The 24,764-nt window shown below is 44.6% G+C and overlaps 1 protein-coding gene across 3 annotated transcripts; it reads right to left on the minus strand.

Annotated features, from left to right (window-relative positions):
* Window positions 1-85: 85 nt before the first annotated feature.
* On the minus strand, window positions 86-24,494 carry fam149b1 (family with sequence similarity 149 member B1). 3 transcript variants are annotated; one of them, XM_084321363.1, is made up of 16 exons: window positions 24,309-24,494; window positions 23,627-23,743; window positions 20,964-21,111; window positions 19,639-19,784; window positions 19,047-19,190; window positions 17,755-17,916; window positions 16,902-17,083; window positions 16,341-16,486; window positions 12,944-13,012; window positions 11,983-12,089; window positions 10,832-11,065; window positions 5,633-5,756; window positions 4,034-4,162; window positions 3,655-3,736; window positions 3,278-3,415; window positions 86-1,105 (listed from the first exon to the last, which is right to left on the minus strand). In XM_084321363.1, exons 1-16 carry the CDS (start codon window positions 24,353-24,355, stop codon window positions 1,023-1,025), a joined length of 2,058 nt encoding a protein of 685 aa, XP_084177489.1. In that variant the 5' UTR covers window positions 24,356-24,494; the 3' UTR covers window positions 86-1,022. The 3 variants fall into 3 exon arrangements, with proteins under 3 accessions (XP_084177489.1, XP_084177490.1, XP_084177491.1); XM_084321364.1 differs by lacking the exon at window positions 12,944-13,012; XM_084321365.1 differs by lacking the exon at window positions 4,034-4,162.
* Between the last annotated feature and the right edge of the window lie 270 nt (window positions 24,495-24,764).

The following is a 24,764-nucleotide window of genomic DNA, read 5'->3' on the forward strand; positions in this document are numbered from 1 at the left end:
ACAAGCTTGAACTCAAAAAAGGGAAATGCATTAGACAACTTCGTATTTCGAGCTTTGTCACGTTTATAGCAGTGGTGTCCAACGTTCTGTTGGGACTGAGAGAAAGGGGGGAAAAGTAACTCGGTTCACCTGATGTTGGTGCCGTGTTTTAAGATGAGCTGCTAAAAAGAAATCATTGGCCCAGATGTCATGAAGGAATGGTTTTTAAAAACTGCATTACAGTGAATACTTTACTCTGTACAGGGCAAACACATCTTGAAAGGATACTCTTTTGAATGTGTAAAGTACAGGAAGGTACAGCTCTGAAAGCGGCACGCGGCACATACCGCAGTGTCTCTGCTGATACTTCACTAGTATTCTCTCGCATGTCTCCCATGGCTTAAATTTAAGCCCTAATCGCAGCAAAGGGATGGGCAGCCAAAATAATGTTGGGGGGGGTGGGGGGCGTTCCATTTAGATAACGTTCCATTTTAGATGGCGTTAAATCCCACTTCTGTCCTTGTGTGAAGCTTAGTCTCTGGCTTAGGAGTTGTTGCTTTTTGTTTTTACAGGGGAGTTATAAGTTGTGTCTGTATAAAAGATACAGTACAAAGCAGCTGAAGACGGCATTGTGTAAAAAGTGCTTTTTCTCCCTCTGGTTGGATGTGCAAGTCCCTGCATAGGATCTTTTACCAATACGGAGACAAACCAGCGGGCAATGCACAATATACAGTACACTGAGTGAGGTATAAATACAGTATATACATCCAAATCATACACGTAATACAAATGTACACATACAGTACATGCATGAAAACGGGGGGGGAGTTACTGCAGACCGTTGTCCGTCTTTGGCAGCTGCGTAAGCGGGAGTTTTCGAGGTACAAAAAAATGCCACTGATAAGTAAAATCACTGAAAGATAATACAAAATCAATTCTGCCACTGTAAAAAAAAAAAATGAAATGTTGAGGGCACAGACGGGAGTGTCGTGCCATGGTCAATCGAAGCCAAGGTGGTGGTGGAGGAGGTAGGTGGGGCGAAGCTACAAGCCAGGTCTGCTGCCTCTGGACGAGACGCCCCCTCGTGGGTACGGGCGGGACGGGACCGACACGGGCACCAGTAGAGCTGAGGGACAGCGAGAGGAGTTAAAGTGGCCGGACCACTGGAACCCAGCAGCACAATACAGTTTATTTGTTTATTAGCAAAGGATCCCCATTAACTGACGCCAAGACGTCAACTAGTCTCCCTGGGGTCCGAGACAACATTAAAACATTACAACATATACATCAAATTAATTTGTAAGGCCCGACAACACACGTTAATGTCCCCATGGGCCATACACGTCTTCTTTAAACAGGTCAAGAAGAAACTACAATAAGTCAAGTTAATTGCATATACATTGCAATTAAAACATAGCAAGACATACCAACCGAGGAAACACAACAACATTAACACACAAACAAATTATATCTATATATAAACATCAACGGTAACATATTGCATAACTCAACATTATCAATATTGGCTCACATGTAAGATTTTAATTTATTTTTGAAGCTTGCTACACCTCGTATGTCACTTGGAAGATAATTCCATGCCCTGATAGCCCTATATAAAACTGTTCTTGGCATACTGTTAGTATTTGCATGGGGTAGAATAATCTGCCCTCTGGTAAAATGCATGTGCACATTTGAGCTGTAAATTATTTTATCCGTGATATATTTAGGACTGTGGGTTGTGATCACTTTATGAAAACAAATTAATAAGTTGGCAGAAAGTCTTTTCTCAACACTCCGCCAACTAAGACGTTCATGCATTTGAACAACACTAGTCCTATATGAACAACCAAGAACGAGTCTTGCTGCCTTATTTTGTACCACTTGTAACCTATTTAGCAACTGTTTTGAAGCAGAAGCCCACAGTCCCATCACAAGAAGAGTTAACCTAGTGGGTCTAGTACTAAGATGGGTTTTCTACTGACCTGGACGTGGGGTATAGCGACAGGTTAACCCTTTACTATCACACAACCGATGGCGACCGTCGGTTGTGTGATAGTAAAGGGTTAACCTGTCGTGTGGCAGTGAAAGGGTTAAGATTGGTCTCTACTGATCTGGACCTGGGGTACAGTATTAACATGGGTCTCTACTGACCTGGGGTACAGTATTAAGATTGGTCTCTACTGATCTGGACCTGGGGTACAGTATTAACATGGGTCTCTACTGACCTGGGGTACAGTATTAAGATTGGTCTCTACTGACCTGGGGTACAGTATTAAGATGGGTCTCTACTGACCTGGACCTTGGGTACAGTATTAAGATGGGTCTCTACTGACCTGGGGTACAGTATTAAGATTGGTCTCTACTGATCTGGACCTGGGGTACAGTATTAAGATGGGTCTCTACTGACCTGGGGTACAGTATTAAGATGGGTCTCTACTGACCTGGACCTGGGGTACAGTATTAAGATGGGTCTCTACTGACCTGGGGTACAGTATTAAGATGGGTCTCTACTGACCTGGACCTGGGGTACAGTATTAAGATGGGTCTCTACTGACCTGGGGTACAGTATTAAGATGGGTCTCTACTGACCTGGACCTGGGGTACAGTATTAAGATGGGTCTCTACTGACCTGGGGTACAGTATTAAGATGGGTCTCTACTGACCTGGACCTGGGGTACAGTATTAAGATGGGTCTCTACTGACCTGGGGTACAGTATTAAGATGGGTCTCTACTGACCTGGACCTGGGGTACAGTATTAAGATGGGTCTCTACTGACCTGGGGTACAGTATTAAGATGGGTCTCTACTGACCTGGGGTACAGTATTAAGATGGGTCTCTACTGACCTGGGGTACAGTATTAAGATGGGTCTCTACTGACCTGGGGTACAGTATTAAGATGGGTCTCTACTCTCTACTGACCTGGGGTACAGTATTAAGATGGGTCTCTACTGACCTGGGGTACAGTATTAAGATGGGTCTCTACTGACCTGGGGTACAGTATTAAGATGGGTCTCTACTGACCTGGACCTGGGGTACAGTATTAAGATGGGTCTCTACTGACCTGGGGTACAGTATTAAGATGGGTCTCTACTGACCTGGACCTGGGGTACAGTATTAAGATGGGTCTCTACTCTCTACTGACCTGGACCTGGGGTACAGTATTAAGATGGGTCTCTACTGACCTGGGGTACAGTATTAAGATGGGTCTCTACTCTCTACTGACCTGGGGTACAGTATTAAGATGGGTCTCTACTGACCTGGACGTGGGGTACAGTATTAAGATGGGTCTCTACTGACCTGGACGTGGGCTCTGCGTGTCTGGTTCCTCCTCGTCCTCGATGGGCGAGTGGCCCAGGGGGTGATGGGAGAAGGAGTCCAGGAAGGAGGAGCTGCTGATGCCCAGGCTGATGCCAGTCACACCGATGCCCAGGGAGTCTGAGGAGGAGAAATGATTCATAAACTCTGTGTACAGTCATTGAACAGGTGTCAACAAGAAGAGGGTTCAAATAGGGCCAGGAAGATTGAGTGGTTTAGGATTAGTCATCATCCGTTGGTCGTTTTGTGATCGCTACTGTCTGTGGGACATGAAGCTTCAGCATAAAAGACGATACACCCAGAGGCAGAGATCATCCATGTAATGAATAGTGACCCGTGTCTGAGCAGGATGTACTGACCTGTGCCCACAGACGCCCTGCCTGGCCGGCCCGGTCCAATGTTATCCAACACTGTGAAGGAACGCCGGTATGGGGTGTCGGACTGAAAGCAAACCCACAGAGTTCAAGTTCACTGTGTTACACAAACCATATGAAGAAACAACGATATCGTGGGCCACCATACAAAACACCAATACGGGTCAACTATTGACAACCCCTATCGATTAGGCAACAGAGCTGCCAGTGCCGACACATTTTTCAACATTGTGGTGTAACTCGACGACACCTGGGATTTTCATTTCTACCTTCAGAATGAGCAAGATGGGAATAACAGGCAAAATCCAAAGCTCCGCTCCTATTACTAAAGGAAGGCAGATCAGATCGCTATTGCTCTTCCTACCCGGTATGTGTGAGTGGTGTTGGGGCGTGAAAAGACATCCAGTAGTAGGTGATGGCGATCCCGCGGGAGTGAGCTGGCAGCTTTGTCCGTCACAGCGCTGTGGGCACGGCTGGTTGAACCCCTGTGACGCTGGACGGACAGACAGACACACTCAGCCTACTGAAACTGATTTTTTTTTAATCCATTGGCCACAGTGGCTGGTAGGTTAATCAATACTTGAATTACTCTACCAGCTAATTAAAACCTTTGAATATAAAATAGTCTGGGTGTACATATTGGATTCAAAATTGGATCGATACAGAGAAGATGAACATGGCGTCGAAGTGATCCTTATTTTAAGAGTATGGAACTCTAACAACATTCCAGAACATACTGGAACATTCTAACTGTAAAAACGACATATTGGAATAATCTAGAACATCTAAAACATTCTTTGATATAGGGAACATTCTGGAATAACAGCAATACATGGCCAGACGTACAGCCAGATTATTCGGGGGAATAATCAACAGCATCTAGCTGCAGAATCACAGAACCACCACAGCAGCGACCGGCTGAGGACCGGTGGGCCCATATCGGAATAACATTTTTCACAACGGATCATCGCCCACCCATTTGACTGGCAAGAGGCCTGGGCAAATGTACGACTTGCATCAAGGAACCCGGACCATCAACAAATCAATCTTAACTATATTCACAGGACATACTTAACTCCTATAAGACTGAACAAAATGGGTCTTAAACAAGACTCCAAATGTTCCCTATGTATAAATGGGGACGAAGGGACATTTATGCACACCAGTTAAGATATTTTGGAAAGTGACCCAGCAATTAGCAAATCTCTTAACTCTGGATATACCTGTACACCCCTCTGTATTACTGCTAAATGATGTCTTTGAGCATGCAGTACCTCCACAGCTAAAGAGATTGGTTTTATCCGGTATCACAGTGGCTAAAAAGCTGATAGCATCACGATGGTTTCAACCGGAAAAGATTTGCCGGAAGGTCTGGACTCTTACATATCTCGATGTGATCTATCAAGAAATATCTACAGCAAGAATTTTGGGTCTCAATGAATCCAAAATGACATTGTGGTTAGAAGTGGTGGAGAGAATAAAAGCTAGCATATAATGGTAGTGTCTGGTTAGGAACAAGTTATAATGGTTGATTATCCAATGGGGGGTCCGGGAGGGGGGGGGTTCGAGCTGGAGCATATGTATGTAGGTTTTTAGATAACAGGTATTAGGGGTATATCCTGTATAAGACATTTGACTAAATGGTAATTTCATTGGATATGCACTGTGAATTAATGCTTGTATATCTTATCGTGTGTTGTCATGTTTGTTTATATGTCTGTTTAAAAAATACAAAAATAAAATACAACAAATAGTCTGGGTGTTGCTGGGTGCCTGCCAATGTGTCTAGTAGAGCAGACAAACGTACATTGCCAACCTTTGGATAGTGGCTTGTCTACCAGCCCCGGTTGTAACTGATAAGATAGGATATCCTGGCATGTCAGTGATGTACTGCTACTATCCCGGCGCTGAGGCAGTGTTTGTATGTAATAAGGGTTGGTATAATATGGTTTTAGTCCGTTACCTGTGTGGGTCTGTAGAGCTGTCCTGAGTGAGAGGACTCTGGGTCTCCGGTGCTGATGGGGGGGAGCAGAGTGGTTCTGCTCAGAGGCATCAGAGGAGAGGACAGGCGGTCACTGGCAGTGGGTCTGTGGAAAAGCATGCATCCACACCAGGGTAAGATTAGTTATTTATTTACACACCAGGGTAAGACGAGTTATTTATTTACATACCAGGGTAAGACTAGTTATTTATTTACACACCAGGGTAAGACAAGTTATTTATTTACACACCAGGGTAAGAAAAGTTATTTATTTACACACCAGGGTAAGACTAGTTATTTATTTACACACCAGGGTAAGAGGTGTTATTTATTTACATACCAGGGTAAGACTAGTTATTTATTTACACACCAGGGTAAGACGTGTTATTTATTTACATACCAGGGTAAGACAAGTTATTTATTTACACACCAGGGTAAGACTAGTTATTTATTTACACACCAGGGTAAGACGTGTTATTTATTTACACACCAGGGTAAGACAAGTTATTTATTTACACACCTGGGCCCTATTCCCCGTACCTGGTTCAACTAAGTCGATCAAAAGTCCCATTAGCCAGTGTTATGTACCATGAGCCTGATCATTCCTGTGTCACTGGGCATGCAGGTGAGGGCTACTAATTAGCTAATTGCTGCTGATTGGTTACCTGCTGGCAGGTTAAAACCAGCTGGCAGGTTAAAACCAGCCTTTCAGTCACACATGCAGCCTGTCTGTGGCTAGAGGGAGAGTTGTCACGTTCTTCTATCCTTTGTTCTTTAGTTTGTATCAGTAATTCATTGTTAGAGTAGTCTTTTTGGGTTAAACACAGGTTTTGGTGTCGGTTTGTAGATAGGTTGCGAGCCTTTGAGCCAGGGTCGTAACAGCCAGATTCAATTAACCCGATGATTGAAACGAGGCTATCCCTGTTCCTCGAACGCTGATTCACTCGTTAATTCGAACCAGACTTGATACTCAGGATAATTGCGCGCTGCCGCCTCACCTGAAAAGACAGCAGGTGTCGATTGCAGAAATCCTGATTTTCTAACGGCATTGATTGATTGATTGAAAACTTTATTAACAGATTGCAGAATGGGTACAATACAGTACGACTCAATAGCCTCGCCGACAAGTTAAATGCATATCTATAGGCAAATTTTAAGTCCCTCATTACCCCAATCAATCAGATTATATTTCTTTAAATGTGCCTGCTGGCAGTAGGCTTAATGGAATGAATAATGGAATGAGATCTTGCTAGCGAAAATAATTAGTTCAACTCTTTCAAAATAAGTAGATAAAAACAAGCCCAAAGAGTATCTAATTGATATGAATTAATAGATACTTATGAGGATATTTGTACTGTATGCACTTAGGTATCATGTACTATATAAATACATGGTTCTCAAAGTTTTCAAGGCGTGACCCCCAAAATAACGTGTCAGAGGCTTGGAGGCTATACAGTTTCACTATTAATCATCAGGTTTTAATCTGTTTCGGACATCATCCATACATGATACATACATTGATTAACCTTTGGTTTATACCAGTGACACCAGTCATGTTCATCACCCTCTTGTTCATCATCAGATAACAGTGCTTGAACAGATAAATGCATTTTCTCAAATTCATTCATCAAAACGTCCAAGGCTTGCAATTGCTCATTCACTTTTCTCAAGTCACGTCCACGTCATCAAATCCATCAAACAGTGCATCTCCTCAGACATTTTAATCCCAGTTACAATATCACAATAACGTGATACGAGTGACAATGATACAATTCAACAATCCACAGATTCAGATTCGTCATAATTCACATCCACAATCCACGCATAAAGACGCTTCAATTTATGCTTGAATGAAACACAATCCGGGCGCTCCGTTAAGCAAATACATCCACAGCGGAGAATATGAAACGAATCAGAGCCAAACGCCCGATAGGTTTCATTCATTAAAAATATCCCGCGGGATTCACATTTGGAATGCTCCGTTATTAACCCATTCTCTGCCACCACTTTGATCATCCTAAACCATTATCTGCCAGCGCTATTTGTCTATGGAGATGTTCACCTTCTTTGCAGGGCTATAACTTTTTAAATTGTATTGCTAAATTGACATTACTATGGCCCAATCAACATCAATTATCTATCGTTCAGGATGTAGGAACGTTTAACTTTTTCATTCACACATTCATACGAAAATACCGTCTAGAGTATAAATATGTTTTTATCGTTTTCTGCAGTATTTCATAGAACGTGAGATATAGGCATAAATGCATATATTAGATTATCAAATGCAGTTTGATACCGATCCATGCTATATTAAAAATGTAAACTGTACATGGTCCTAAACGTTACGACTGATCATCTGCGGGTGAACAGAGGGGGGGGGGGGGGGGTCGTTTATAATTCCGTGACCGACGTTAAATGATTTATGTAGTATGGGTGATATATTGATCAGAGCAGTTTGTATCGAAAATGATAAAGAAAAACGCTGAAACTCACGTCAGTCTCCTCGTACCGTTGGGCGATGAGAGTGGAACAAACAGATCCCAGTTATGTGGTGGGGGTCGAGGCGATCCAGTTCCGGTTTGTATAATACTAATATACGCCCAAATCATGTTGTTTATTGAGTTATGGCAACGATCCATGTCCGGGACGATAAACGAGTGGCCGGACGGAATTAGGGGACGGACCGAGCTGAAACGGGCATTTTCGGTTTGGCAACTCGCCGATCGGCCACCAGGTGGCAGTATTGAAGCGTTGCAGAGTTGTGATGGCTCCCGCAGCATATGACAAGGCTCCGTGGGTGAAATATGAATTCCATGACGAAAATATGAAATATGACCTTGAAACACGCTGTACAGCGATATTGGCAGACAACGCATGGCGGGCAATAACGCTGAACAGCGATTTTGGCGGGTAATGGGTTAAAATAACCACATGGTGTGTGTCGCGACTCGCGAGCGCCGTATAGCTATGACGTGCATTATTTAGGACAAAATAAATCCATAGGCTGAATATGATTTATTATCAGCATTTTAGGTCTATTATTTTACATTTCAAAAGCCCTCTCTAGAAAAACGAAGCACAAAAACATAATTCAGAATGGTATAATGGGATCTGTGAGGAAGGGAGCTGGCATTTTTTTGCGAGGGCGTGGCCAGTTTATCCAGCTAACTGAACTAAACCCTGCGCTGGAGCAGGTTCAAACTTTTTGATATGTTGCCATAGTGATTTAGACAAACGTGCTTCGGGGAACCGAAAAGTCGGACTTATGTCAAGTTATCCTGAAAATGATCCGGCTAACTCAGTTAGCCAGGTACGAGGAACGGCCCAGGGTAAGATGAGTTATTTATTTACACACCAGGTTAAGATGTGTTATTTATAGTGGTGGGACTCAATCAAAAAATGTTATCGAATTAATTCGAGACTTTAATCTAAATTAATCGCATTTTAAATGCATATCAATATTTGATGCGAAAAGCTAAATTGTTCAATTCAAATGGATTTTGGTATACGAGTGAATCAATATATACATGATACATACGTTTAAGCAGCAAAATCTTGTTTATTAGCTACTACACAGACCAACAGTCAGATCAATGCAATTTTAACAAAGTGCAGCAATTTTAGGAATAATATATATATAGCGCAAAGGACCTTTTCTCTTTTGAAAGGTAACAAAAGAGGTAACAGAGGTTTGAACACACTGAAGTAAAAGTTGTGTGTACTCACATTTCTGTTTAGTGGTTGCCAGATGCCTGTTTTTAAGTTCCAGCTGAGAGGTAGGAGCTGGAAAACATAACGGTTCCATAGCCTGAAGTCTTATAGTCATACAGGTCCAAAGTTTATAAAATCCCACAAAAAATGGGACAGTTTTTGTAACGTGTGTACCGCAATAATTCAGCGTGATTATCCAAAATGGCCGTCCACTGCCTTTATTTTGCCTCTCGAGTCAAAACAAAGGACTTCTTCGTCTTCTTGTGTCACCTTCCCCCACTCTGAGCGCCCGTCTGGGATCGCTTTCGGAACAGACGCTCCTTGGCTACAATGGTGGTCAATAATATTCAGCTGTGACTGGTCATTGGTCAGTTCAGGACCATTCACAACTGGACGTCACTCGTCCGAACGGCTTGTCAAATGACACTTGCCGGATGTTTCGTCTTCTAACTCGAGACCCGAAGCACGCAATACGTTGAGTGGGGTGACGATCGAAAGGCGGAAAATTCAACTTTCCAACAATGTATTGGTTGATAGGCGAAAACGAAAAGCCGACAGACGAGAGCAAAGTGCCGCAACGTGGTTTCATTTTTTCTGTAGTTAATTAATCGAAACGAACGCGATAAAGTCCCAGCCCTAGTTATTTATTTACACACCAGGGTAAGACGTGTTATTTATTTACACACCTGGGTAAGACTTATTATTTATTTACACACCAGGGTAAGATTGCCCATGTGTGTGGGGGAAATATTTCAAACCCCGTCTTTTAAAAAGAGACAGAGATCACAACGTGAAAATTATGAAAGTGTTGCTCAACACCAAGTTACATAAGGAGTTACAGGGGTGCTCCTTTTCGACATCCAGCCCCTGGTAATTGTTCGTCATGCATGTATTCACCCAGTGTAACGTTTACTGGTACACAAAACCTGAATTACTCTTTCTCCCTACAGTTCAAGGCAAGTTCATCTTTTAAGTTGTTCATAGAGAACACTCCTTCCCCCACAATTTCTACAGAACAGAACGTCACGAGGCACAAGTTGAAAGGCAGATTTTCAAAGTAATCTCTCTCAAGAGGGAAAGAGGGTAGAGGTAAACAGAGGAGAACAGGGACTAGCTGGAGGTTCGGTGTACCCCTGCTGTTAAAGGGATGCTCCATCCATTTTAAGAGGCCTATCTGATATGTAACCAAACTGGTCATTTCAATAAAAAAAAAAAGGAAATTATGGAGGTATGCTGCATGACTGTAAAATCTCTAGTAACAAACCAAAGGCTTCTAAAAGTGGGTGGAGCATCCCTTTAAACTCAGACGTAAAACTCCTGGTTCAGTCAATTGGGTCATTTAGCAGCACTGGAAAATCGGTCTTTCAGACTCATGAATGATGTTGAATTTGACTTGATGAAATGGAATAATTTAATTGATTGCACTGTACAATAAAAACTATAAATCACAATGTTTTATAAACTCACAGACGTGTCCCACGGATGACCTCATCCATGGAGCCCGCTATGCTGGACTGGGCCAGGCTGGGAACCAGAGGCAGGAGGGTGCGTGGGGGAGGGTTCCTGCGTCGCGCCGACTGCGCTGGGCGGGACAGGGAGGACGAGCTCTGTTCCAGAGCCCGGCGTGGGCGGGGCTTGCTGGAGGGGATGATGCTGGAGGCTGGCCTGTGAGACGTCCTCTCCACCCGCTCCTCTGGGTCCCTGCAGGGAGGAGGGGACAGTGACTCACTACCTACCATGCTGCCACCTGGCTGGGGAGTACACTGCCCACAATGTGGCATTTTGAACATGTCCAAAACTATACTCATTGACGTAATGTCCCTTTACTGTGTGTACCACACTGCTGCTGTGCCATGGATGGACTCCTTCCACCAGTACATCCATCAACTAATGCTCTATTGTGCTGCTGCTACTTCCCAATCTACCCAGTTCCAGACTGGTTCTGGTTTAGTGAACATGCTGTAGTAATAGGGATGGGCGTGAGTACTCGTAGCTATGAGAAAAATAAAATAAAAATATCGAAATGATAAATGTTTATGAAAAAAAAATATATATATATATATATTTTTTTTTACATATATTTTCACATGTATGTGTAAGATTATAACTGTTTGTTGGTTTCCTTAAACATATATATGTGAATGGACAAAAAGAGATCTTTGATCTCCTGGTCAAATAAAGAATTCAATTTCTTTTTCTTTTAAAGTTTTTCCCCCTTTTCGAGTAATACACGATCAATCGAGTATAGCATGTGATCAATCGATCTGGATTTTTCTTTAAAATGCCCATCCCTATGTAGTAAGCAAATATATACTTACACTGAGTGAAGGGAGCGAGAGAGAGCGTTCCATAACTCCATCTTCACCTGTATGGAGTTTCTCCCAGTTTATTTTGTGACTAAATATGGCATGATATTATAAAAGTGTGTTTTTCACATGGTTTCTATTTTGCACTGAGCAGCACCCAGCTGCCCTGTCTCTTTGATATTTCTCTCTGTCACTTAGTAACAGTGCTACCCAACCGTTCACTCAGAACCCAGATTCAGAATCACAATATGAAGAGCAGACTTGTCATGTTAAGCCAACAAATTGCTTGCTGGTGAAATGTTCTGTTCTTACTGGGTTCTGTCCAGAGCAACAAGGTTCCTCTGCTGCAGCGGAATGCCGTGAATCACTACGAGGTCATTGAAGTTATGATGAGTCACTACGACTGGTACCCTGCTGGCCTGGGGGGTGGCAGAGAGAGAGGGGGGGCAGGAGGGAGAGAGACAGAACAGGAGGGAGAGAGGGGGGCAGGAGGGAGAGAGAGCGAGAGAACAGAAGGGAGAGACAGAACAGGAGGGAGAGAGGGGGCAGGAGGGAGAGAGAGCGAGAGAACAGAAGGGAGAGACAGAGAACAGGAGGGAGGGAGAGACAGAACATGAGAGAGAGACAGAGCAGGGGGAGATAAGGGAGGGATGTAAAAAAGAGTAGAAAGATAAAGGGAAGGGAGGAAGGAAAGAGTAGAGGGATGAATGGAGGAAGAGATGAGAGAGAAAGTAGAGACATGTAGGGAGAAATTATGGGAATGAGAATTAAGGAAAGCAAATGGATGGAGAGAGAGAGAGTGTGAAAGAACCAGAAGAATGGAGGGGAGGAGGAAGAGGAGGTGAGTGAGAGAGGAGAAGGGGACAGGGTGAAATAGAGAAGTAAGTTTAGATACATAATGATTCAACAATGTGTAGTAAACCCTGAACGAAGCTGCTATTCAACATGCTTTGAATTCAGGAGGACCTCACAAAGACTACACCACTCAATAGAAACAACACTATATATATATATATATATATATACAACAAAAAATTACAACAATAACAAACATTTGATAAAAGCAACTAAAAAGCCATTCAAGACATTCTTATTGTGAGAAAGTAAGAAAGAAATAACAGGCAAGGACAACGTGATTCACATAAGAAAACTTGTAAAGAAAATTCAACAGTTGATTAAAAAGATTAACAATGGCAATGCTTTGGTGTTAATCAACAGGCACAGGCACATTCAGTACGCCGCCGCTTTGGCTCTAAGTAAGGGAGTTACATACAGCGGGTGGCTTTTTCTGCTTTTTCGTTTTCCGTCTGGACTTGTGCTTTGAGCCCCTTGACTTTGTGTTCTTTGAAGGAAAGAAATATAGCATGGCCAAAGAAGGAGGAGTAGTGGATGAAGACAGAAGAAAGGAAGAAAGAAAAAGAAAGAAAGAAAGAAAGAAAGAAAGAAAGAAAGAAAGAAAGAAAGAAAGAAAGAAAGAAAGAAAGAAAGAAAGAAAGAAAGAAAGAAAGAAAGAAAGAAAGAAGCCGATAAGGACAGAGAGTAAAGAGAGAAGGGAAGAAAAGAGTGGTACAAGTTAATGAAGTAGCAGCATTCAAAGAGAGTGAAAAGAACTAGACAGAGGTGAACAAACAGATGACTATCTAGTGCAGCGGTTCTCAAACTACGGGTCGCGGGTAGGTGACAGTGGCAACTAAAAAGAAACTGCGATCGAGTTTTCCACCCGGCAGCTGTGTGTATTTGCCATGTCTCGCCCATTCATCAACGGAGGCCGACACACGTATTCCAATACACATCTCACTACACCCTGCGCATTTATAATCGCGGGAGGGGGGTCTGTGTGTAACCTGGACTCGCAATGGATATATATATATATATATAAAAAAAAAATTATCCACTTTTTTTTCTCCCCATTTTCAATTGTTCTCCCATCCCAATTTCGTATATCCAATTCTTCCCTCCCCCGTTGAACGTTGCTAGACTATGCCTCCCACAGGTCGGCTGTAGTGAGGACAGAAGCCTTGCATCACGTGTCCCCTCCGGTACACGAGGAGGCAGCCTGTCGCATCTTTTCACCGCAGCAGCTCAAACTCTCAGTGGCGAGGAGTAACGCGTGGGAGGCTCACGCTGCCCCCGTCACTTCCTGCTTCCGTCGCACCGCGTCACCAAACCGACCTGTAGGAGTCGCTGTCCACAACGTCAAATCCCCACCCACCGGCTTTCCCACCCTCTTAACACTTGCCAATTGTGTTAGTATGAACGACCGGCCAGCCGGTAGCAACGCCGAGAGCTGGGCTCGAACCCAGCGTCCCCTGCGTTAGAGGCGAGCGCCTTGCCCACTGCGCCAATCAGCCGCCCCACAATGGATAGGTTTGTTGTCAGAAGGGTTGCTGGTTGGCTACAATGAAATGGGCTCTGCGCATAACCAGCTGCTATACCTCACTGAGGTGGCAGAGTATTCGCCTTTGTTAACTCGGAGAAGTGCGGATTTTCCTTGCAGACAAAAACAACACATTGCTAGAGAAATGTGCTGATAATGATCTGGAAACTCCGTTAGTGGCACTCCAGGATAATCAGCAGAGATTTGGGGGTATTTACTCAGCTTGATGGCTTGTTGTAGGAACAGAATGCAGGAGGCGCTCAATCATCTTTCGTGTGACGAGCTACTGAAAGTCAAGTTCACTGGACAGGCCCTCGCAAAGTTCTGGATATCAGTCCGGAACGAGTACCCAGTGTTGTGTAATGCTGCGCTGAGAAAGCGTGTCCCCTTCACATCAACATACCTCTGTGAGGCCGGATTTTCAGAGTAGAAGCGGATCTCTGCCAAAGCGCACATGAGCGCATTTTCTTTTCATGTTCTGGCAACATATTTTGTCTAAATATGCCTTGTTTTATAAATGTGTATACAGAAACAATTCCATTCTAATAATAGATTGCTAACGCTGTGGCGTCCTTGACGAAGACGGACAGGAGCGCTTGGATTGGTCCCCTGGCGCGGCTCACGTTGACGCCTGTCTGCTCCCGGCTGCCCTTGGGGGGGAAGGACGACGGGATGGGTTAATCGCAGATACGAATTGCATGCATCGCATGTGTGCCGATTGATGACCTCTGAGCAGGTCCTAAATTATTATTATTATTATTATTATTGGTTGATAATATTCATTCATTTCATTGATAACATAGTGCTGTAATTTCATTTTCGAAACAACGTGTGCTTTTATTTTGATATTCCTTATTTCCACGTTGAAATTACACGATACATTAACTCATTCAACGCCAGTCACGAGTATAGTCGGGTTTTGGTCGTTATTTCTTTTATTAGCTATATCCATTCATTTTCATCCATCCAGCCTGATGTTATCATTGGGAATGGGTCTGAGCTCGCAAAAGGGCAAATACCGCCGCCTACGCCTTCCAGTTGGTATTGCACTCCATTAGAAATGGTGTAGTTTCTTTTCTGGGATGAGCCGTGCGGGCGCGGTTTAAATACTCAGGCGAGGTAGGCCTTTACAACGATGGCATGGAACAGTAACCCCGCCCGCCCGTTCATGTGTAACGCTCGGTAATGTGGGACGGACCTCCACGCTCTGTAATGTGGGACGGACCTCCACGAGCAGTATTTGGAATGGCGATCAGATAATTGGATTATTTCTTTTGCATTACATCAGATACCAGGTAAGGACTCTATATATAAAATCTTGCGTTGATCTGATATTTCTTTCTACCCCGATCGAAGCTGTCTCTGTGTGTGTGTGTGGCTGTGTGCCGTTGAGTGGGAGGAGGTGGCGGGGGAGCCCTCGCGCTACGAGGACCATTTCATTCTTGCATGAGGAAGGATAATAATGATAATCTAGCGTTGATTTCAGGAAGATTCGATAATCAGGTGAAAAATGACAACGTGTTTAGTGTATTACACTAAAGGGCTATTATCGCGTCTTTTCCTGGGATTACTAAGAATCACCAAAACTATTCATATTCAAAACAATATAAATGAAAAAACAATCCGTTTTGTACATGTTGACTGGAAGCAACTCACCTGACAATCGACGGGTGTATTAGACCCATAGCTATAATATAAGATATATTTTAAGCACTCGCAAGTGAACAAAGCGCCCCATTGACTTACAGCACTGGCGTTCTATACAGAAGGTAAACAGCGACCCCTGGCCGTGAATGTGTTAATGTATCGTGTAATTTCAACGTGGAATTAAGGAATATCAAAATAAAAGCACACGTTGTTGAACTTGATCATGCATATTTATTAGAGCACTATGTTATCAATACACATTTATAAAACTAGGCATATTTAGCCAAAATATATTGCCAGAAACTTTCAAACGTTTTTTTTTTTTTTTACTTGTCACCTACCCACAACCCCACTTTGGGTCGCGACCCGTAGTTTGAGAACCGCTGGTCTAGTCCAATGTTTGCCAACAGAATACTAACTGTTCCCGTACGTCATTCACTTCAACACAGCCAATTCAGGAAATCTGTGACTTTATCAATTGAGAATAGACTGTCGTCATTTCACTTCCTTAATTACCGCCAGTGTCAAAGTACTTCCCGTCTGAATTGAGTGCACTGAAAGCAAACTTAGCCAAACCCCTGGATGGACTCCCCTAGGGCCCCTGGGGATACCCCCCCCCCCCCCAGCCCACTCCAGGTCCACTGACCTGGGACTGCAGGCCAGCGGTGAGCTGGGGCACTCTGGTCAGGCCCAGCTTGGGAAGCACAGTGGGCAGGGCGGACAGCAGCACTAAGGGGTGGTTCTGGGGGTCTGGCTGCACGGGGCTGAAGTTAACACAGTCCTTCTCTTCATCTGCCAAACCACAGTGAGAAGGATTAGTACACGTCCTACTACTGTAGCAATTCAATTACAGACGGAACCAGATCACTGTCTGAACTTGACCCATCTTAAACTCCGCCTCCTCTTTTCATGATCCAATCACGACTAGTCCTAGTCCTAGGAAGGCAGCGGTTATGATCGGAGGATCAAGAAAAGAGGGCAGAGTTTGAGATAGGTCAATTCAATCTGGGTATTTGCAACAAGACATGCCGTACATCCCTTTATAATGTTGATAGCACCAGTGCTCTAGTTTCTCCGGTTGTGACGGCAAATCCCAATACACACACCCACGCGTCATATTTCTTTCGCTACGTGAATCCGTTTGCGTATCAACCTACGGTAGACTAGATTTATACATATCCCACTGCATCAGCCAGTCCGTCTGCACCTGAAACACAGCCCTCCCAGTGGCGATGCACCAGCTCCTCCATCCAGCCCACCAGCTGTCGCCACATGTCGTCGAACAGCAGGTCCAGGACGGTCTGTCGGCGGCAGCGGTACGGGGAGACGGGAGGCAGGCAGCGGCGGCGCCGACACGCCTCCGGACCCTCGCGCTCCCACTCGTCATCCCTGCACACAGCGGGCCAAAGCACGGTCTGAGAATCCTGGGGGGGTTGTTCTGAACTCTGCTTGTTTCACCAGGGTTTCACAGCACAGTGACTAGTTGAGCAGCTGAAGTGATCGACTAAAGAGAAGAAGTAGACCTCAGTCATGATAAGAGGACTTCCACATGCAGCGGTGACAGTCGACATCAGTAGCAACAGCAGCCTACTTACTATACATTTTCATAGTGTTGCATTTCCTACCAGTGTGGTTCAGTGCCGTGAACACAGCTCACTGGCTGTGGCCGTTACTCGATTCACAAGCCCCCTGTTATGACAATAAGATAAGCTGGTGCTGCTGACGTAATGTAATAACTCACCTGTTATGAGAATAAGATAACCTGGTGCTGACGTAATGTAATAACTCACAGGTCCCTGTTATGAGAATAAGATAACCCGGTGCTGATGTAATGTAATAACTCACCTGTTATGAGAATAAGATAACCTGGTGCTGATGTAATGTAATAACTCACCTGTTATGAGAATAAGATAACCTGGTGCTGACATAATGTAATAACTCACAAGCCCCCTGTTATGAGAATAAGATAACCTGGTGCTGATGACGTAATGTAATAACTCACAGGTCCCTGTTATGAGAATAAGATACCCTGGTGCTGATGACGTAATGTAATAACTCACAGGTCCCTGCAGTCGAAGGCAAGATACTCCTCCACCAAACCCTCGGCTTCAATCACCCAGGGCCTGTCATGACTCCTGGAGCCACTAGGGGTGCCAGGGGGGACATCTGACTCCGCTGCAGAAGACTTGGACAGCACTGCTCTCCTACCCTGTATGCTCAACCTGGACCACAAGACACAGACACTCATGACATTGCAATGGTGACACATGTGCTTGCATTTACATACATACGGTATATAGGTGCAGCTCAATACATTTGAATATCGTGGAAAAGTTCTTTTATTTCAGTCATTCAATTCAAAAAGCGAAGCTGTCATAGATTATAGATTGATTACACACAAAGTGAAATATTTCAAGCCTTTATTTGTTATAATTTGGATGATTATGGTTTACAGCCCAAATTTCAGTATCTGAGAAAGTTTGAATATTACACAAGACCAATAAAAAAAGGGAAATTTGAATATGTTCATGTGTGTTCACTCCGTACTTGGTTGGGACTCCTTTTGCACAAATTACTGCATCAATACAGTGAAATATATTGACTTTTCCACGATATTCTAATTTATTGAGCTGCACCTGTATATACACAAACACACACTGTGTGCCCACAGGCGAGCAACGTATTGGCAGACAAATTTACACCTCTGTGTCAACTTCCTTGTGTCATCGATATTGTTTGATTAGAAGTTATCAGCCAGAGGCATCCACTACTAACCTATACTCGTTAACAGCTGCTACTTATCAAGACCAAGCCACAGCGCTGATTTGTGACTTAACAGGACTGACCGACTTGGTTGTTTGACAAGCCACAGTATCTAGGTCACAAAACCGCAAAGCCAACCAGCAGCCATCCATAATTGATGCGATACCAGCAGTCAGCCAGCCACACATACAGGTTTCTTTCAGCCATACATATTACGGACTCAGTCAGTCGGAGAGGCACTGTAAGATTTATTGCAGTTTTTTTTTTTTTTTTACTAATTAAGCACCAAGGTTGCGGTTACAGCTCGTGTTTTCAAGATCAGTGTGCTCTTAGAAGGATGTGAGGACAACTATGACAGAAAAAAGATTCACTCTGATCTTATTCCGTGTGGCACGGCCTAATTAAGGCAAATAACTGTAAAAGACTGGATTGAACCACGCACAGCGGTCCTTAAAAAAAAGAAACCAGGGTGCAAGTTCTGTATCTCGCTAACTTTCTTGGTCTGGGAAACTGGGCCGGGACAGAAACGTTGTGATCGGGGCGTCTCTGTTCACTCCGTGCCACGGTCAGTAGAGCTGCTAGAACTCACTCTGCGCCGCCTCCGTCTTTATCCTGCGCACTGATGTCACTGTCCTCGCCTGCTGCTGGTTGGCTACCGGACGTCCCCTTCCCCGAGGTGGCGTACCACTGGAAGCCCTCATCACTAGGACACACTAGCTGTGTTCCCAGGATCCTGTAGGACACAGACACAGACACAGAGACACAAACAGAGACACAGAGACACACACACAGACACAGAGACACACACACAGACACAGAGACACACACGCACACAGAAGGTAGAACACAGATTAGGCTGTTGATTCATTAAAGCCCTGAATCAATCTAATTGAGGGGAACATTAATTAACAAGCTCCTGTGTTTGTGAATAAGCAGCCTGTCAGGGTACATTTACCACAGTGGGAATGAGCCTCAGGAGGTTTTAACAGCAGATCAATACATGGTAAGCAGCATAGCACCTTTTACGTTTAAAAAGTATTTGCTTTTGAAACAATGATTCTTTACTGGGGGAAGAACCTCAGAGGTCAAACCAGGAACAAGAATTCATGATTGGCTAGATTTGATCGCTGCTTTGTCTGACTACAAGGTTGAAAGGTCAGGGGTCAGGAGGTCGGGTTCACCTGAGATGTGGGAACCTGGCAGCCCACTGCTGACACTCGTCCTGCAGCCCCCGCACCCCGTCCCCGCCACCCCTCCCCTCGTACAGGACCTCATCGATCTCCTCGAACATCTGCTGTACCTGCCGAGACGCCGCCTTGTCAAACTCCTGAGGGATGGAGAGAGGGAGAGAGGGAGAGAGAGAGAGAGAGAGAGAGAGAGAGAGAGAGAGAGAGAGAGAGAGAGTCAATCCTCTACAAGCCCTATCCCAGCAGGCATTTTGCTTTTCAAGCCGTTCATCGATTACAGGCAGCACATGTCTAAGCTTTGTTTATCAGGCTACAGCTTGCCCCCTAGAGTGTGAATAAGACCAAATATGTAGCAAAGGGAATGTCAAGCGTTAGACCTAAATTGTCATGTACATGCATGAAAACCCTGTTCTTTATCTTTGCATGCGTTTTGCTTTACCCCCAGGCCGTCTGAATCCTCATTTATCAATATTCCAGGCAATCGCTACACTTTATCTTATCCGCCCTTCATCATTCTTGCTGTTATTTTTGTTGTGGATGATGCCATCTTGCTTGTTATTTGTCATTGGAGGGATACTGACATGAATAATAACTAATTAATTAATAATGAATCAATCATATTTCTTTAACTGCACAGTCTGTGCTTTAAACATAAATTTGAGTTCGTCACCAACGCCGGAGATGCTGGGTTCGAGCCCAGCTCCCGGCGTTGTCACCAGCTTGGCTGGCCGTTCACACTAATACAATTGGCAGTATTAGGGGGTGGGGAAAGCTGGCGGGTGGGTCCTGGGCGTTGTGGACAGCGACCCCTACAGTTCGGTTGGGGCGCCTGCTCAGCGAGGGTAGGATCTAGAGAGAGGTAGTGCGGCCTCCCACACGTTACACTCTCCCAGTGAGAATCTGAGCGGCCAGGCTGGCTGCCGGCTGGCTGCACATGCATCGGAGGAAAGCATGTGACAGTCTCCGGCCTCTCGGACCAACAGTAGGGGGGGTGCGCAACAACCAGGAAGGGGGTTGGGAATTGGCATAACGACTAACAGTGGGATGGGAAGAAAATCGGAAAAAGGAGGGGGAAAAAGATAATAATAAATAATAATAAAATAAAATAAAAAATTGACAAAAGACAGACGAGTGTGTGTGTGTGTGTGTGCGTGTGTGTGTGAGTGTGAGTGTGAGTGTGTGTGTGTGTGAGTGTGTGTGCGTGTGTGAGTGCGCGTGTGTTAACGTAGCAGCGTAACCCTGTCGGAGTCTGTGTAACCTATACATCTCCTTGAAGGATTCCCCATCTCTGGATGGGGAAACGGGGGGGTGAGACTCACATCGTAGCCCCAGGAGAAGACAGAGCTCCTCTCCGTGGACACCCCTGTCCCGGTGTAGCTGTGGATCCCGGACCACGACTGTGTGGTGTCCCCCGCGATGACCGTGGTGGGACAGTCCGACTGACCCGAGGCCACAGACGTCTCGGAGCTAAAAGGGAAAGAGAGGCTGTAGGTTTCTGGGGTTCTTTCTGGGCCATTTTTATTGGGTTTTCAAATTATACTGCAGTCACATACAGTACGACAAATAGGAAAATAGACAATCAATTATGTAGACACGTGCACACACACACACACACACACACACACACACACACACACACACACACACACACACACACACACACACACACACACACACACACACACACACACACACACACACACACACACACACACACACACACACACACACACACACACACACACACACACACAGTCTACAGTGGCTGTCATTTTATTATCGGCCGATATCGGCATTAAAATGTGATATCGGAAAATATCGGTATCGGTTTAAAAAAATATATATATATATATTTTTTTTTACATTTCTATAGAAATGATGTCCGATATTATCGGCCTACCGATATTATCGGCATTAAAATGTGATATCGGTTGATATCGGTATCGGAAATTAAGAGTTGGACAATATCGGTATATCGGTATCGGTAAAAAAGCCAATATCGAGCATCCCTAGTTGCAACAGTCATAGGTTGACCTGGGCCTCCCTCTAAGCCGTCTAACCCCTGAAACAGATTGGAAGACATAAAAGGCACACTGGACTGGACGGCATCCGCTTCACTCCGTCCACACCGGAATCACAACCGGCATGGAACTGCAGCGTGCGGATGGGTAGGGATAAAAATCCACGTCAAGGCTATTTTCCTGGCATGGCTGTGACTCTAGCAGCGACTCCAGGATATGTTAAAAAAAGACTGTGCCTGGTGTGTTTGCTCTATTAGCGCCTCTCACGTCCGGCCATTCCGACCCGGCTTCCTCTGTTTCAGGGGTAAGAATATTGATCTAATATTGATCTAATTTCAAGTATTGTGCTTATGGACCCACAGCTTTGTTATGTGGCTTAGGAGCACCATTGATTCCGCCCCAAGATGTAACTGCGATTTGGCACTCTCTCTCTCTCTGACTGTTGACAAAGAGTAGGCATTAGGCAATGGTTTCCATGTGGAAAATAACAAGGAAATGACGCAAGTAATCTAATCTAATCGGTTGCCTCATTATTCAATCCTTTATCTGCACATATCTGAGGGAGGGAAGGAATGTGATATCAATTAATCCACTGCCTTCAGGCGTCTTGTTTCACATATCCAGAGCCTTGAGAATCAGTGGTCCGTTCAGCAGGGTGTAACATTACAGAACGCCAAGATAGGAGAGGGTAAAACAGAGCATCGTGTGTGTGTGTGTGCGTGTGTGTGTGTGTGTGTGTGTGTGTGTGTGTGTGTGTGTGTGTGTGTGTGTGTGTGTGTGTGTTGTGCAGTTGGGGAGTCATTTCAGCTCTTAAGCCACGGTCACATTGATTGCATGAATGCGTTGCTCTCCAACAGAAATGAATTCCTTTCGATTTGAGAGTATCCCGTTACTGATGCATCCTTGCATTGCCGATGTGTTGCGTACGTTGCATTTCAGCTAGTGATCCTACTTTTGCGTTGAAACGGATGCTTGAGCTAAAACGGGTGTTGTTGTTTGCTATATTTCTGCCATGTTGTCATGATATATAATTGTATCAGTGAATCAAAGTTGCAAAGAGAATATATTGAAACACTCTACCAAGCAGCAACGTTTTAGGCTGGAAGTGGATATAGACTAACGAACCAGACTGAATTTCACGAGTAGTAGTTTATGTTTAGTTTTCATCACAGGCATAATAACTCAAATCTAAATAAAAATGTTCATCAAGAATTAACAGCACATAGGCGGCTAGGTGGCGCAGCGGTCTAAGCGCTCGTCACCAACGCGTGAGACACCGGTATCGAATCCGGCTGTCAGCGTTGCCTCCGGCTTGGGCCGGCCGTCATACTGACTCAATTGGCAGAGTCAGCGGGAGGGGAGTCAATGGGTGGTAATCTGGTTGTTGTAAACAGCGACTCCTACAGGTCGGTCAGGGCGCCTGCACAGCAAGGACAGGAGATGTCGAGGGCAGTGTGAGCCTCCCACACGTTACACCTCGCCAATGAGAGTCCACGCTGGCAGGTGAAAAATAAGTGGCTGGCTGCCTCCACATGTATCGGCGGGGACATGCGATAGATTCTTCAACACTCCCTATGACCGACCAGTGGGGGGCACATGCGAGCAACGATCAAGACAGGGGAGGGGGGAATTGGCACGACTAAATTCAAATTGGGATGGGAGAAAAACAGAAAAAGGAGAAAAAGTGGATACAAAAAAAATTAATTAACCGCACATTTGGTCAATAGCCACTCCTGACCTGTTTCCGTTGGAGATATGGGATCTTTGCATTAGACTCTGCATGTAGAGAATGTGATATAGTATCAGTGTGACTGCGGCCTTATAGGCTTGCAGTTCTGCTGCCGCTCTGCCTAGGACGACTGTGAAAGATTCACCCGCCTCAACGAGCCTAAATCTGGAGGCTGCAGGGTCTGTATGTCTGTCTGGTTTATTGTGCACAACCCAACCCAGCTCGCTGGTACCTGTCGTGAGTGGAGACAGCCTCCTGGAGGTCATGCAGGAAGTGATGAGCGGCCTGATGGTCATCTGCTTCCTCTGGGAGAGGGTGGTGGTCAAGGCTGCTCCGTGACAGACCACGACTACCAGCACAGAAACACGAGGATATCAATTAAACATTGAATAATATTGTGTGATCAGAAACATGGTGGGTTGCTGCTCAGAATCTTTGATAGCCACACACAATCATTTAACTGCAACATCATGCACACAATAAGCATTGTTTTGCCTTGTGTTGAGACTTGTGTCTGTGGTGGGGATTGTGTAGTGGTGAATACATTACAAGCATTCTACAATTCCAGTGAAAAACAATACTGTGCATGCTTGTGTACACCACCCAATTAATCTTGGCATGACAGCATCAATATCATTCTCGTTTTACACCATCACACGATCGTAGTCAACGTAGTAACGCACCTCACTTTCCCCCAGCATTGAGTTACAACAACAATCACTCACCGACACTGACAGCTAGTCATCATGACCTTGTTTATCGTTACAGATCATGTAGGCTTATATTGTGCATTCTGACATTGTATCGAAGGTTAGCTAACATGATACAATAATAATACGTCTTTGTATTTACGTGGTACTCATGTATAGCCAACGTAACGTGACTTACTACTTATTTAATTACAAGCTACTCACATCTCTAATTTGTGCGATACAGGCCGCCTGTTGTATCGCGAAATCATTTTCCTTTGCTCCGTTTTAGAGGCTTAAAGCCTCCTCTCTCTCATGATGCTCGCCTCCGATCCCTGGACTCGCTGTTGCCTCTTTTCACCGTGAGCACAGAAAGAAACACCACCTCGCCTTGAAAACATATTTCTTATGATAAACGATCAACTCCTAATGACTGTCTCGAATCAGCTAAACGCCACGCAACAACAATAACAAAGGGTGTCATGGATACAGAAGTTGGTATATTCCCGCATGGACTCATGGGAAAGAGAGTTCAGACAACCATTGAATCACCTTTCCTCATTTTGAATGTTCACTACAACTCCCGGCCTCCACCGCAAAACTGTAGTTGTTGCGCTGCTGAAATCTATCCGCCTGTGACCGCGGCACTATGGCTCAACTCGCAACACAGTAAGTATCATA

Source organism: Notolepis coatsorum (genome assembly GCF_963971535.1).
Source record: "Notolepis coatsorum genome assembly, chromosome: 9".
NCBI lineage: Eukaryota > Metazoa > Chordata > Actinopteri > Aulopiformes > Paralepididae > Notolepis > Notolepis coatsorum.